At 38.6% G+C, this 15,481-nt stretch overlaps 1 protein-coding gene across 1 annotated transcript; it reads right to left on the bottom strand.

The window, feature by feature from the left end:
• Positions 1-1,934: 1,934 nt before the first annotated feature.
• On the bottom strand, positions 1,935-12,177 carry lrrc32 (leucine rich repeat containing 32). Its single transcript, XM_031308201.2, is given in 5 exon segments — positions 1,935-3,732; positions 4,232-6,420; positions 8,716-8,809; positions 12,102-12,151; positions 12,154-12,177. Coding segments are annotated over 4 exon segments (2,010 nt in total). The 3' UTR covers positions 1,935-3,732; positions 4,232-4,578.
• Positions 12,178-15,481: the final 3,304 nt, after the last annotated feature.

Raw genomic sequence — 15,481 nt, 5'->3', positions numbered from 1 at the left:
GTGGAAGAAGTACTTTTACCACAGTGTAGAAATACTTTATGGGTAAAAGGTCTTGCATTCAAAATTCAAAAGTACAAAGGTATAAAAGTGTCAAAAGGATAATTACTTATTATGCAGCATGGACCATTTCAGGATAAGGTATTATAATATTAGATTATAATTATTATTCATCACTTTAATGTTGCAGATGGTAAATACTACTTAACTGCTAGCTTGTAAATTAAAAACAAAAAAGGACAACATTTGCCTCTGAATTGCAGTGGAGTAGAAGTATGAAGTAGCATAAAATGGAAATACTCAAGTAAAGTAAAAGTACCTCAAATTTAAATGTATTTAGTTACTTTCCACCAGTTTGTTTGAAAACACATTTACATTATAACCATCCATGCATTTAAGTGGATATTATTTGTCAGTGCCTTCATCATTATTGTCATTTAACAGCCATGGCGGGCATAAAAGTAGCGTTTATCCTACCGTGGGGTGTCTTGTGGGGGAGACGCTGCCAGCTTACATCAAAGTGCAGGCGTGGGAACCAATGAATCTGAGCCTGTGAAGCCAAATTGTGCAGACAGTGCTGGCCTGGTGAATTTATATTCGCAAAATTTAACGTGGGGGCAACCGTAAAGTACATAATCCATGATGGAAGAATAGGTAGCGTTAACAGAGAATCGGCATCTGACACCGATATACTGGCGGCGGTAAAGCCGAGCTTGCCTGAGTTGTTGCTGGCGTTCCTTCTCCTACTGTTAGCTTCAGTTAAACTAGCGACTTGCTAGCTCACTTGTTTCGTGTAACGTTACGTCTTCCTCCTCCAACAGTGGTTTCTTTAAATATCTTGCTAAGGATATTTGCTTTCACATGTTTATAAATTATCACTAAGTAATTATATAGCTTAGCAGCTGCATTTTGTTTTACTTTCACGTAAAGTCGGTCCAAAATTACCGGAACTGACTCCTTCAAGCACTTGACAAAACAGCAATCACATGCGACTGTCGAAGGTCAGCCCCGCCCACACTAATATTCTATACTTTTAATTGGCCAGAAATTACGAGTGACATCTCCAGAAAACAAATCATATTCTCAATCGTTAAAAGATACCCTTTTATGATTGGTTGGGCTTGTAAATGAGTTTACTATCATACATTATTAAAATAAAACAGAAAATACTCACCTTTAAATGTAAGTTTTCCAATCATAAACCATCCTTTTTAAAGTGAAAGTGAAATCAAACTGTACATTACATCAATCCTATAATCTAAAAACAAGAATGCTATTTAAAACCCTTAATCTATGTAACGTTACCCTATAACATTTTTATTAACTAATTTGATTTCTGTCTATGTCCTGATCCACTGGCATTTTCTGTTTTGTATGTTTTATGTTTATCATGTTATTTGTCAATAAACTAATAATATTTAAAAAAATGTAAACTTTGTACAGCTGGAACCAGATCATTTTTGCTTTACAAAACAATCATTATTAAAATAGCATCTAATCAATTAATTGACTGTTCGTTTGAGCTTTTAACAAGTGAGTGGCACACAGCTAAAACAAAACTCCAGGCTTTGAGAGAGGGTTCTCTGAAGTAGCTTCTACTATTGAAATTGATCAGGTTTTTTTTTCAAATCAACTTTCTTGATTTCTCATAGGATTTTTTCCCCTTTATTTTCTTGTTTCTGACTTGTCATGCCTTAATGTTTTATATTATAAAAGCCATCACTAAATTATTAAAAAGAAAAATGAGAAATATAGCCTGTATCTGCTCTTACATCATATAACAAAGAATACAGAATTAAATAATAAGTTCAATATGAATATTAGACAGTTCGAGGCAAATAAAAATTTTGTTCAATAAACAAGGGGAAAATATTAGAAAATGACATTCAATTTAATCTCATATCATTAAGTGCTGTTTCCTCATAAACCTTAAGCCCTTTGCTTTGCACACTGTTTTTATTATATTGTGATAATAATCATCATGCACTCACAATGTGCAACATTTTGGGAAATATGTTTATTGTCTTTCTAACAGAGAGTTAGTTGAGAAGATTGACGCCACTCTCATGTTTAGAAAAGAGTGGTATCAATCTTCTTGTCTAACTCTCTGCAAGAAATCTCAGCGGTACCAGCTTCACATTAAGTGAAATGTTGTGTGTCTAAACTACAGGAAACCAGACAATTATAAATATGTACAGAGGGAAATATCATTTTATGGTGTTAGCTGAATAATGAGGAGAAAATAAACTTAAAATGGGCTGGTGTGAATACTACGTTCAGAGGTTTACATGTTTTTATTACACAAATAATGTTTCACACAGCGTTTAAGTGTAGAAAATGGCCTTCATTTGGTACAAAATATTGCTTACATTACGTTACAAAATAACATCACAGGATAAGAAATGTTACAAATCAGTTTGACTTATATATTATAGTCAGTAATAATAATAATTTTAGAATCAAGCACATTAAAATTGTATGAAACTGTGGATCCCAGTGTAGCCCACAATACAGCGCTGGATTTCATATTCATTTATTTATCTAAAAATATACAACATTTATATTATACTTCTATACCAGAGTATCACAGTCAATAATTTCAGTGCTTAGTCCAGCTTTTATCTTCATCCCTTAAAGGTATTTTCATGTCATGTAATAGATATTGTGTCCAGGGGGAGCACCACAGGCCTGGGATCAATACAGAAAACATACTGTTTAAAATGTCCAGCTTTGTTTTCATAGTAACAAAGTTATTCTTAGTGTTAACATTCACAGAACAAGTTACAATCACACAAACCAATCGACATTTAAAGTGCAAACTACATAAAGGGTAAAGGGACAGCTTGGGTTGCTTTTGTACAACCTATATATACTTCATAATCATACTTCATCTACCATGAATAGAACATTTTGTTTCATGACCTTTTGTAGTGTTTATTTTTAGCTTAAAGGCAAATTCCACTCTCAGATACTATTACACTGAACGTCACTGAATAAAGACATCTGACTTTGTTCCAGTGTCGACACTCTCCATAAATCGGATTTATCTTTCTCTGTCTCATTCAACCCTTGAAGGAATAGTTCAACATTTTGGGAAATATGCTTTCATGCTGAAAGTTTGATGGTCCGCTAAATATGAAGCTATAGCCAGCAGTCAGTTAGCTTAGCTTAGCATAAAGACTGGAAACAGGGAAAAGGGCTAGCTTAGCTCCGCGTAACAAAACCTCTCAAACTCACTTATTAACACGTTATATCTCATTCATTTAATGCAAAAACAACACAGTGGGGTTTTACAGAGGGGTTATATGTGCAAGACCACAGTACTTCCTGCAGTTACTGCGTACAAATTAAACAAAGAAGATATAACTTGTTAAGTAGTGAGCTTAGAGGTGTTGGTAGGCATATTTTGTTACCTTTAGACTGAACTAAGCTAACTGTTCCCCCCTGTTTTCAAAGTTTATTGCTAAGCTAAGCTAACCAGCTGCAGTCTGCCTTCAAATTCAGTGTACAGACATGAGAGTTATATCAATCTTCTCATCTAACTCTCTGAAAGGAAGCAAAACTATTGCTTTAGTTTTTTTACGGCATGGTCTACAGTGTTGAAGTGTTTTAGTGTGGATTTATCCTTTTACATTCAATAAACCAAACAAACAGGAAACACTCCTGCTTTAGACATAAAAATGCAGTTCCTGAAATGACCACTAGATGCTAACTGCAAGAAACGTTTGGAATGTTCTTCTAAACAGTCCTTCCAGAAAAATGCGGAGTTTTTTTGTGATTGTTGCGGGCAAAAATCCTTGATTATGCGGCACGTTTTCTTAAAAAATGCGATGGAATATGTGGGATATTTATGCAATTTTATGTGATTAAATTGCGGGAAAACTGCGGTTTCATCATGGCTTCATCGCGGGGTTTGCAGCTTTTTGATGATGTTCACGTCGCGTAATTACATCACTTCATAACGTTCCCATGGCAACAGGGGGAAATGGCTGCTCTTGTGTGAAGTAAACGCAACATTTTTCAACTTTCTGCTAAGATATATATGACTTTTTTGCAACGAAAATGCGGGGATTATGAAATCATGCAAGCCCCGCATATTTTGCGCAGAAATCTGCAATTTATGCGGCGAAAGTGCGCCCTATTTGAAAAAATGCGGCCCCCGCATAAATATGCGGACTTTGGCTGATTATGCATTGAATTATGCGATCGCATAATCACGTTTTTCTGGAGGGACTGTCTAAAAAGTCCAAACTTTTCTTTTGAAATATTTTCCACAGGAACTTCTGGTTTCAACAGGTTGTCTATTGTATTGTCTTCATTTAGGAAATATTATGGCATGTATTTTTTTTATTGACAGCTCACTCAGCCAGCCATTGTGGTTGCTTCTTGCGTGTCCCATCTCAAATTTACATTTATTCACACTAGTGGCAAAGATGATAGTAGTAAACCCAACTCAAGGCTTTAAATTGTTCCTTCAAAAGACTTTGGGTGACATCACAGACACTACATTCATGTTTTTCTACTGTTTCTGGTTAGAACCACCAACCAAGTCTCAAACATAAATTCCTTCATGGCTTTACATTAAGCGCTAAAGCTTCGGCTGTGCTTTCGTTTCCTCAAGTGGCAACATTTAACCAGCAGCCCCAGCACAATCATCACAACTAACACTATCACTACAATTGCAATAATATAGTTCTGGCCACCTGATCTATGACACATTTCCTGGGTCACCTTCTCGATGTTGACCGGTTCTGAATACTCCTCGTGAATGCAGGTCACGGTCTCGATGTCGGGAACGACCACGGCCGAGTGCTGGACCATGTGGAGGAAGTCAAGGTTGCTGCAGCAGCTCAGAGGGTTGGAGCCCATGTAGAGGGTTTTTAGTGAGTGCTCCAGAGCGAGCATGGTGCTGTACTCCAGGGTGACAAGGTTGTTGTGCTGCAGGTTTAGTGACTCTATGGAGGAGTCTTTGTTCCACATAGGTAGAGCGGTCAACTGGTTGGTGGACAGGTCTATGTGTTTGAGACTCCTCAGCGACGACAGGTCTGTGTTTAGACTGGAAATATTGTTTTCCCTCAAGAGGAGGTGGACCAGGGAATGCTCCAGACCAGAGAGGGAGTCTTTGTCCATGTCTAAGCCCGGGTTCAGGGACAAGTCCAGCAACTTCAGAGGGCTGTTGGCAAACACGTTCGCAGGCAGACTCCTCAGATTGTTTTCAGACAGGTACAGGAACTGCAAGTTTGGTATTGAAGAAAATGAGACACAACCTGGAGGTTCCTGGTGGTTTTGGTCCAGGGAACAGATTATCAGGTTATTCTGCTGGAGCTGCAGGTGTTTGATGCTTGGAAGTCTTTGAAATATTTGATTGTCCAGGGTGGTGAGGTCATTTCCATGTAAAAAGAGCTTTTCCAGCGATTGCAGAGTGTTTTCCCCAAATGTCAGACTCTGTAGCGAATTAAAACTGAGATTGATAATCTTCACTGTCTGTAGAAGGCTTTGGCTGGTGATAGAGAACGAGCTGATACAGTTATTACTCACATTCAGGACCTCGAGTAATCCCATACAGTCAAAAAAGGACTCTGGTAGGCTTTTGAGTTGGTTGTAACTCATGTCCAAATATTTCAGGTGATAAAAATAAACTTTTGCCTTTTTTTCAGGACTTCCTGTGACATTGATGCTTTGAAGTTGGTTTCGTGAAACGTCCAGGTATTCAAGCATGTTGTTTCTAGGGAGAAGGGGGAAGTAAGGCATTTTGTTTTCACTTAGATCAAGAGAGAGGAGTTTATAACAATCTGTTGATGTTGTGCTTTGGAAAAGCTCCATGCTGTTCTTACTGAGATTAAGCACTTTTAGGTTACAGAGATTGAAGTTTGTGATGCACGTGATCGAGTTCTTGGACAAATCGAGTTCAGTCAGACTATCCAAGGAGTCAAAAGCTCCATCTTCAATCTCCATGATGACATTATTGTGGAGGTTGATTTTCCTCAATGATGAGGATCCACTGAAGGTATTTTGTGCTATTTTGGTGATGCTGTTGCTGTTCAGAGAAAGGTTTGCTAGCGATGGAGAATCAGCCAGGAAATAGTCTGACATCCCCGTGTACAGCCCGTTGCTTGAAAGATCAAGTGACTCTACAGCTGTAAGAGGCCCAATGTTGATTTTGGAGAAAGCAAAAACATTCAGCTGATTCCTGGACAGATCCAGGACTCTTAGATCAGTCATGTCTTTGAAGAGCCCCGGCTGGATGAAGTGGATCTTGTTAGAGTGAAGATTCAGATGATGGAAGCCGGTGTGGTACGCTAGAGTTTCCTGGGTGAGATTCTGCACCTGGTTACAAGAGAGGTCCAGCATTTGGACGCCAGGAGGAAGGTTGACTGGGGCACTTCTGAGGCTCAGATCACTGCAAAACACATCCATCTGGACCTACGAACAAAAGACAAACACACAAGTCTGATTATGTCGGCACACTGCCAGATTGCCTGACCATGACACAATACAGACCAAATGTTTCAAGCGTACGTGGAGGGTCGATTTATGAGTTAGTGTATCTACGGCATGTTCTTGGCAGCAACCCAGTCCTCTGAGGTTTATGATGGCAAGTTGTTCTAATGAAAACAATAACTTTTTACGGCTATTTCCCTTTAAATAAAATTCACTGCTATTTAATGACTCAATCTCAAGTTCTTCAACCAACATAAAAAAAACTGATTTTTCAGTTTAAAGACAATACACCCCACACCTCACAGGTTTCGTCATCGTCTCTCCCTTTTCCCCTAATAGATTCAAATATTTCAGTTATTAAGTGTAGTTAATAATTGAAACCATATGGCCACAGACCCCTTCTGTCCCAAAAACAGCTCATAACACTGTCTCCTCAGTTTTCTCTCTGCGGCAGAGTGCATGTAGCTTCTTGGCATATTTTGTGGTATCCTGAAAGTGGCATTCCTCGTTGCTGACAAGCTGGCCCATAAACAAACACATTGATTTACTCTCTCTCACTGCTGCAGATCCTCTTTTCAGCTGGTCTCTGTTTTAGCTACAGAGTGAGACCTCTTTTCTTCTTCTTCTTCTTCTGTACTATCTTTGATTGCACTTGCACATGCCCAGTAGCTCAGATGTAGATCATGTCAGCTAGCTAGCTCCATAGACAGTAAAAGAAAGGCTGTTTCTACAACTTCGGTCAGTTACAAGGCAGGATTAGCTGGGAGACTTCTAAATGAGTTTTGTTCAGAAATGATTACATCGAAGGTAATATGAGTCTGAGTTAGACAAATCAATTAGTTATCCTCCAAGTTATCCTGACAAAGTGGCTTTCTCACCAGACAGCGTTTTTCTTGCTGTGAAAAAGTAACACAAAGAGAGAATGTTATACTTCAAACAAGTCAGGTGACCTGGTGGTTTCATTTTTTAATGTCAAATCTGTCCATCACCTTGTCCTGACTCAATGAACTGTCATCACCAGTCATAGCTGCCACATCAATTGCACATTTAACTAGGAGTTTTAATTGTTAGTGCTTCCATTTTGACACAGTGGAAATAAGCAATAAAATGGAAGTGTTGTTCATTGTTGTTTTCTTACGTAAGAAAAATGCATTCCCTCCTCCCCTTAATTTTTGGAGGGAAATATTGTCCTTTTTTTTCATTTGACAGCTAGTTCAAATTGAAATAAATCTTGTGGCACCCTTGACCTTGGTCTTTGAGGTCCCCAGGGTGCAGTGGTACCCAGGTTGGGAACCAGTGGCCCAGGCGGGTTTAAGGAGCCAACCGTGAACCGCAACGTCCCCGGTTTGAGTCTGGTCCGGAACCTTTGGTTTTTTGTGTGTTTCTTCTTCTTCTTCTTCTTCTTCTTCTTCTTCTTCTTCTTCTTATTATTATTATTATTATTATTATTATTATTATTATTATGTCTAGCCTTTATTAGGTAGTATCAGTTCAGAAATGACAGATCTTAAATGACATGCTACCTACCCACAGACCACAGCATGGCTACAGCCAAGTCTGTAAACAGTTTCAGTAACACCTGACATCATCTAAAAGGTTTACATATAGTAAGCTCTTCTACGTATTTGCTGGTCTTTCCTCAAAAAAAAAGAAGGAAATTCATCACACAGGAAGTGATGTGCATAACATTTCCAGTTCATTTCATAATTAGAACAAGTTCTGCTAGTAGTCAGTATGATAACCAAAAACTCAAACATGATTTGCCAGAAATTCCAAGGAAAAGATGTCACAGTCTACACACTTGACTGAAAAGTGCCCTCTGCAGTGTGTAACACAAAAACACTTCCCAGTTTTTCTTCCAGTGAAGCCAAATAATGTGTCTCTGTCCAAATAATGAAGCCTGAAGGTCTGACGGCAGCACAGTTCAAGAGCTAAAACTAATAAACCAGATCTGCTGAGGTCAAACGCTTTCAAATAAACCATGGGCCTGTAGATAATCTGAAAATACCCCAAGCACCTGATGGATTATAGGTGCCTCATCTCAGTTGCCGTGGGCAACCTATAGAAATAAACTATAAACAGATGAACACATATTCAGTATATTTATTTTACTGGAGATGTGAGGAATGTGCCTACATTAGAAGATGCCATAAAACTTAACTTTACTTAAAAAACGTAACTTAAAATGTCAAAGTGTGACTGTTGAACCTCTGCTAGACAGACGTGTGTATGTGTGTGTGTGTGTGTGTGTGTGTGTGTGTCTCAGGTTTTACTTACAACTTGGCATACAGGGAGGTGGTGGGGAGGATGTGCGGATGCCGCCACGCAGCTGACCAAGAGCGGGAAGAGCAGCTGGAAGGCGGCCATGGTGCTGCAGCACAGGGAGAGTCCAGATCACAAAGAGTTAGAAACACATGAATGCAGGAAGCATGCTGTAGGTGATTTTACTCTAAAAGGGAAGGAAGAGGGAAGTAGCCCTATACCTACAGTGTGACATGACGACCTATGACAGTGCTATTTATGGCCTGAGATACAAAAGGGGCTTTTTGTTGTATGCTGTGACGTTTCTCTTTTATACTGTATTACATACTGTTTTTAGCTGCAGAACTGGTAGAACATAATGACTAAGCGAACAAAGCTAAAGAGTTTCCGTGAGTACATGCAATCAATTCTGTACTGTAGGTTTATTGTTTTGAAACAGAAAAAACAGATATTGTTTTTGTCGGGCTTTGATGACTCATCTTTTAAGATCTGTGCCTCATTAGTTTGCGGAAACCTGCTAAAATATTTCCTGATAGGTTCCCCTGAACAAAACAAAAAACAACACGTACAGTAAGCTTGCAGGCCAGACAATGTGGGAGTAATTAGTATCACAGTAATGGTAAGTACCCATGGGGTTGATAAGGACGTGGAGAATTAGGTGAAACAAAAGAGGTACTGTAGGTCAACCATAAAGGTTTGCAGATAGTGAATAAAGGCACCCAGTCGGGGTTTTCAATCAGAAAATGCTAGCAGCTGTTGCTCTAAAAACCTACCTACTGTTAATCTCAGTGTTAAAATGACAAAAGTTAAGTTTAGCTCATGTGAATAGTTCCATAAACTCCCATGTAAGACCTTCACATAACCACAGATTTGCTCTGAGAATCTCTACAAGAGCAAATTCAATAAAGATATTCATCACATTGCTCTCATGTGATGTTTGTGAGTGTTTGTACAAAATAAATAAAATGCTACTTAAGACAGAACAGAGAGCTGCGTGACTTGCAGAACACTTTTAAACATTTACAATCTGATAAAACATTGTGGTCATTGATCAGCGGCCAGAAGCACTGTTTCTCTCTATCTCAAACAAGAAATGGACTTCCAGGTACTGTACTTAAGTATACATTTGAGGTTTACTTGAGTATTTCCACATTATGCCACTGTATTCTTCCTCTCCACTACATTTCTGAGGAACAAAATGGCTTTCCTCTCCCGTTAATCATTGTATGACCCTTCAGATTTATCTTGAGATCCCTTTAAAGGGATTCCGGCCCCTAGGTTGGGTACCACTGGACTAAAGAACTGTGCACCTCGAGCAGCTCCAACAGTAAAATTGTGTTTACGCAGTAATGCAAGTCTGAAAATGTAATTTATGATAATATAGAAGTGACAGGGGAAGTTTTTTTTGCAGAACGAGTACTTTTACTTTTGATACTTTCTTTTGCTAATAATACTTGTGTACTTACACTCTTTACTTTTTTTCCTCAGTGAAGCTGTAAATTTAAAGCAAGGGGACCAGAAATACTGCAAGTATTTCAAGCAAAGATGACCCACCCGTTTATTTCGGCTGTATCACGATCTACAGACTATTTACAAAGTAAAATATCTTCGAAATCTTGTTTACACACGGCATTTCACATTAAGAATGAGCTTTTCACTTTACTCTTAACTGCTGATTTTCCATCTTGTTCAATTATATATTTCTTGAATTTGAATTTAGATCCTTCAGTAAAAGTAGTAGTAACACAATGTAAAAATACAGAGATTTTATCTGAAATATGTACTTACATCATGTTTTTTAATGTAAAATTTCCCCGTGAACTAGTAACTGATAAGACTTCTGTACTTCTGTAACTCAGGGTTTAAATGCAGGACTTGACTTGAGTATTCTTACATTACTGTACTGGTACATTTACTTAAGTAAAAGATCTTCCACCACTGCAATTTGTAACCATGCACACATCTGCTCCCACAGTCAAGTCCAAGGCTTCCAACAACCAAACCATGCAACAACATGCTTGAAGACCTTTTTTTGAGAGCTGAACATTTACCTCACTTTCAGCTGATTACTAGTCTTCACAGTGCCTCCTGACCATGTTGATTTCACATCCTCAGTGCGCACACCCACTCACAGATGATCGATAGTAACCAAGCAAACACTACAAGCCAAAAAAGCTCCTCTCAGCTGACTCTTCCCTCCACATCGCACAGCTCAGGCTGCTGTCCAGCCATCACATCCTGTGAGAATATCCTGCATCGCTGGGCCCTCTTCCCCCCTCCCACTGTTCTCAGGGAAATGCCTTATAAGGGGGTTGGGAAGTCCAGTTTTATTCACTTCAAGGAGACACACACAACCCCCCCTGCCCCATCTCAAAAAATACCCTCTATTAATCCTAAGGTTTATTTAGAAATAGTTTGGTTGTTCTCACACACTGGTCTCCTTTTGGAATTTGGGGTATTTTAAAAGCTACAAGTTCTCCAAATGTTTATTATGTTATTTTAGAGCAACCTTTTATGGATAAATGTTTGAACAGAGAGAATGTATCTCCATCCTGAGAGAACAAAATGTTAGCAGCAGTTAATGATGGATAATCATAAAAATTTGTCCGCCCATTGGACACGTGTGGGTGTGTTGAAAAATCACACATCCTCTTTAAGACTGTGGGAGTAAGTCTGGTTTGTCATGTGGCTTTCCTATGGTTCGCCATACTGTAAACAAACAACACTGTAATTATAATGAGTAAAGACCAGTTTGCACATACAGACAATTTGCTGTAAATGACTGTACAACTGTCTCTGAATGTCTCGAACCAGCTGGGAAAGTGAATGAGTAACACCTTCTCCTCCTTTAGTAATAACTGTCCAAGTGCTCGTGAGCAAGGCACTGCAACTCTCTGATTTCATCGGTGGTAGACTGTACTGTGTCATTTTGAAATAGGTTGTGAGTATTTCAAGCAAAGAAAATTATTTTTGTATTGCAAGTTTTCTATATTTTGTTAAAATATGCAAATAAGGCATTATCTTATTAAATATGTGCTAATTTGCATTGGTTTTCAGAACAGAAATCTGAACACTGAATAAAGCAAGTATGTTTAGATATGCAAATGAGGCATTATCTAATGATAACTTAGGTGAATTTAGGAGAAATCTACAGATGCAAATAGACAATGTGTTGTAAAATAAATACCTAAATGTGTAATTTTGATGTTTTCTTTCCACTAGGCTGAAAGAAGACATATCTGACAAATAGCTCAAAATTGAAGAAAAAACCCCTGATGTTTTAGCCTGTAGTATCTCGCTGTAAAGGGTAAATGTACTTAGTTACATTCGACCACTGCTGATAAAAACAGGAGACAAAGAATACAACTGATCGTGGATAAGTGTTGAAGAAGAAGTCTTACCTGGTCTCTTCTTCTGCAGTGTCTTGTATATTCGTAGCAGGTGTGGTTTCACATTCACTATCCTTTCATCCTTCATTATGTTTTTTTAGTGGTGTCATGTGAAAACACACACACACACACACACACACACACACACACACACACACACACACACACACACACACACACACCTCGTCACCGCATCAGATTACAAATACAGCACACCCCATGATGCAGACCTTCCTTGGGGGATTCTCCCCTTTTTATTTACCGGGATTCCCAGACTTTGTTTCCCTTTGCATGCAGCTCGGCGTCACCATCACTGATGGGTGTGTGGAGGTTTTTTTTTCTATCCAGATATTTGTTTCCTGGAGGGAAGCAGTGAGATCAGTGATATGTTATTCCAGGATATTAATCAGAAATGCAACAAGAGAGGCGGCCGAAGTGTGTTGATACATATAGTATGACTGATGTGCAGTTTTCACCCTGTTGAGTGCTTAGTAAGATCAACTCTGCCTCCTGCTGTTCACAGTCAGACAATGCAGTTGTGCCTGCTGTGGTAATTGTGTACTCAAATGCAAGGGTGGAATGTAACTGAATACATTTACTCAAGTACTGTACTTAAGTGCAATTTTGAGGTACTTGTACTTTACTTGAGTACTTCCATCTTATGTTATTTTATTTTGCTACTCCACTACATGTATCTGACAACTGTAGTTATTTTGCAGATTCATATTATTAATACAACATATAAATCAACTAATATTGGTTAAGATAAGGGGCAAAATTCACATGCTAGCAGCAAAGAAGTTATAATAAAAATATATAAAAAATAATTAGAGGCAACCCAATGAAGTGTTGCCTCTTAATGCTTTGCTTGCAGTATATAGTAATATAAAGTAATTAAAATTAGCTACAACTTTACCAGCTGCAACATTAAAGTGATGAACACATTGTTGCATCAATAATTATAATACATTATTATATTATCTATATCTGAAATGGGCCATTCTGCACAATGACCACTTTTACCTTTGGATCTATGTTGATGCTAATTATGTTTTACTCAGTGGTGGAGTCTGCTCTACTGAAGGGGGAGATGTCTGTAGGCATTTTAGATGTCCCTAACATCTGAGATTCAAACATACAAAGGCCAAACTAGATTTGGTACGTCACAGATTCAAAAGCCAATCGCTGTCTAACAGGCAACAGCTAGAAGAGAAGGAAACCTTAAACCTCCAGCACGGAGCAGACTGTAGCTGCGTCAGCCACTGCCAGATACAAGCTAGCTAACTAGCTAACAAACAAACAACATAAACAAATGTGCTAACTACACTTACCATTCTGATATGTCTGCTAGTCTAGGTGCAAAACAGACTCCTCATCTGGGGCTGTGGCAGAATTGTGCCTCCAGACCCTTTTTTTCACTTTAAAGTGCTCATATTATGCTTTTTGGCATTTTCCCTTACCTTTATTGTGTTATATATATTTGTTGTGCATGTAATCAGTTTACAAAGTGAAAAAAGCCCAAAGTCCACCCCAAAGGGACTTACCATCTCCAACAGAAAACACTGTTCACAAACTGCTCCAAACAGCTCTGTTGTAGTCCAGCCTTTACTTCAGAGACAAACGTGGTCACTTTGTAACACACGTTATAATGCTCGCCTAGCTGTTAGCATGGCACGCCCTCATACTCTGCTTCTGACTGGCTAGTAGTCCTTACCTAGCTACTGCGCATGTGCGACTCCCAACAAAGATGGAACAGAAGTGTGATGCCTCACTCTGTAGCTAAAACAGAGAGCTCAACACACAGGGTGAAAAGAGGAGCTGCAGCAATGTGCAGTACAACAAAAATATGGTGTTTTTTGAAAATTAAACCATCTAAACCTATTCTGATATAACCTCTAAATACAATTATGAACCTGAAAATGAGCATAATATGAGCACTTTAAATGTGGTAAAACTATGTTAAACAAAATATTGATCATATTAATCAGTGTTAATATTAATCATCATAATCAGTATTACTGATATTAATCAGTATTTGACATACTTTAAAACGTGCCTGGAGGGGGACTTGTAAAAGTAGCAGTACTACAGTGTAGAAATACTCTGTTACATAAAGTTAAGTAAAAATCATGCATTAAAATGTTTTACTTAAAAGTACAAAAGACAACCATTCACACTCACATTTACACATTCGGGCAATTTAGAGTCAACAATTAACCTGCATGTGGTTTCTGCCTGTTTAAAGGAAGCTTTTGCTCACAGCTGCTGCACCATGGATGTATATTAAAAAAAACTAAGTGCAATTGCTCTAGGGGAACATAAAACTTAGCACAGAAAGTAATGATATTTGTGTTTGATAGATTATTTAATCTGTGGTAACAATGCTTTTTGGCAATAAATCTTATACCGGTGAAAGCCTGTTTAGTTCCCTTTCAAATGGTGGTCCATTTGAAAGGAACATGCATTTGTGGGATGAGCAGCAGCGCTGAGTATGTCGGTTGCGCCCATGAAAAAATTGCCAAATCTTCTCTGCCAATGCCAAGCTTATTCTGCCATTGACTTGTTTGGTGTTTGGTGGATTGTATGATTGAAGTTTGAAGAAACAAGACATATTGGCAATTGAACAATTTATTAATTTAACCAGCAGTCCTGACCTCAACCCCATTGAAAACTTGTGGGATCAGCTTGGGCGTGCTCTTCGTGCCAGAGTGACCAACACAACCACGTTGGCTGACTTGCGACAAATGCTGGTTGAAGAATGGGATGCCATCCCACAGCAGTGTGTGACCAGGCTGGTGACCAGCATGAGGAGGAGGTGCCAGGCTGTGTATGGTTCTTCCACACGCTACTGAGGCTCCTGTTTGTTAAATGAATAAATTGTTCAATTGCCAATATGTCTTGTTTCTTCAAACTTCAATCATCCAATCCACCAAACACCAAACGAGTCAATGGCAGAATAAGCTGTTTGGCATTGGCAGAGAAGATTTGGCAAATTTTTCATGGGCGTAACCCACATACTCAGCGCTGCTGCTCATCCCACAAATGCATGTTCCTTACAAATCGGGCACCATTTGAAAGGGAACTAAACAGGCGGTATAAGATGTATTGCCAAAAAGTATTGTTACCATAGAGAAATAATCTACCAAACACAAATTTCCTTACTTTTTTGTACGAAGTTTACATCAATGTTGGAGAATTGTGTTCGGTCTTGGTAAATTATACTCCTCTATCTGTAAAGTGTTTGAGATGACCTTTGTTATAATTTGACACTATAAATCAAATTGAATTGAAAATTTGAATAGAAAGTGTTTGTACTGTGGGAGGTAGCCGGAGAACCCCGAGAAAAACCCACGCTGACATGAGAAGAATATGCAAACCCTGCCGCCCATTTT

The sequence above is a fragment of the Sander lucioperca genome, chromosome 13, assembly GCF_008315115.2.
Source record: "Sander lucioperca isolate FBNREF2018 chromosome 13, SLUC_FBN_1.2, whole genome shotgun sequence".
Taxonomy (NCBI): Eukaryota; Metazoa; Chordata; class Actinopteri; order Perciformes; family Percidae; genus Sander; species Sander lucioperca.
This window is presented reverse-complemented; position numbering and strand designations above follow the sequence as displayed.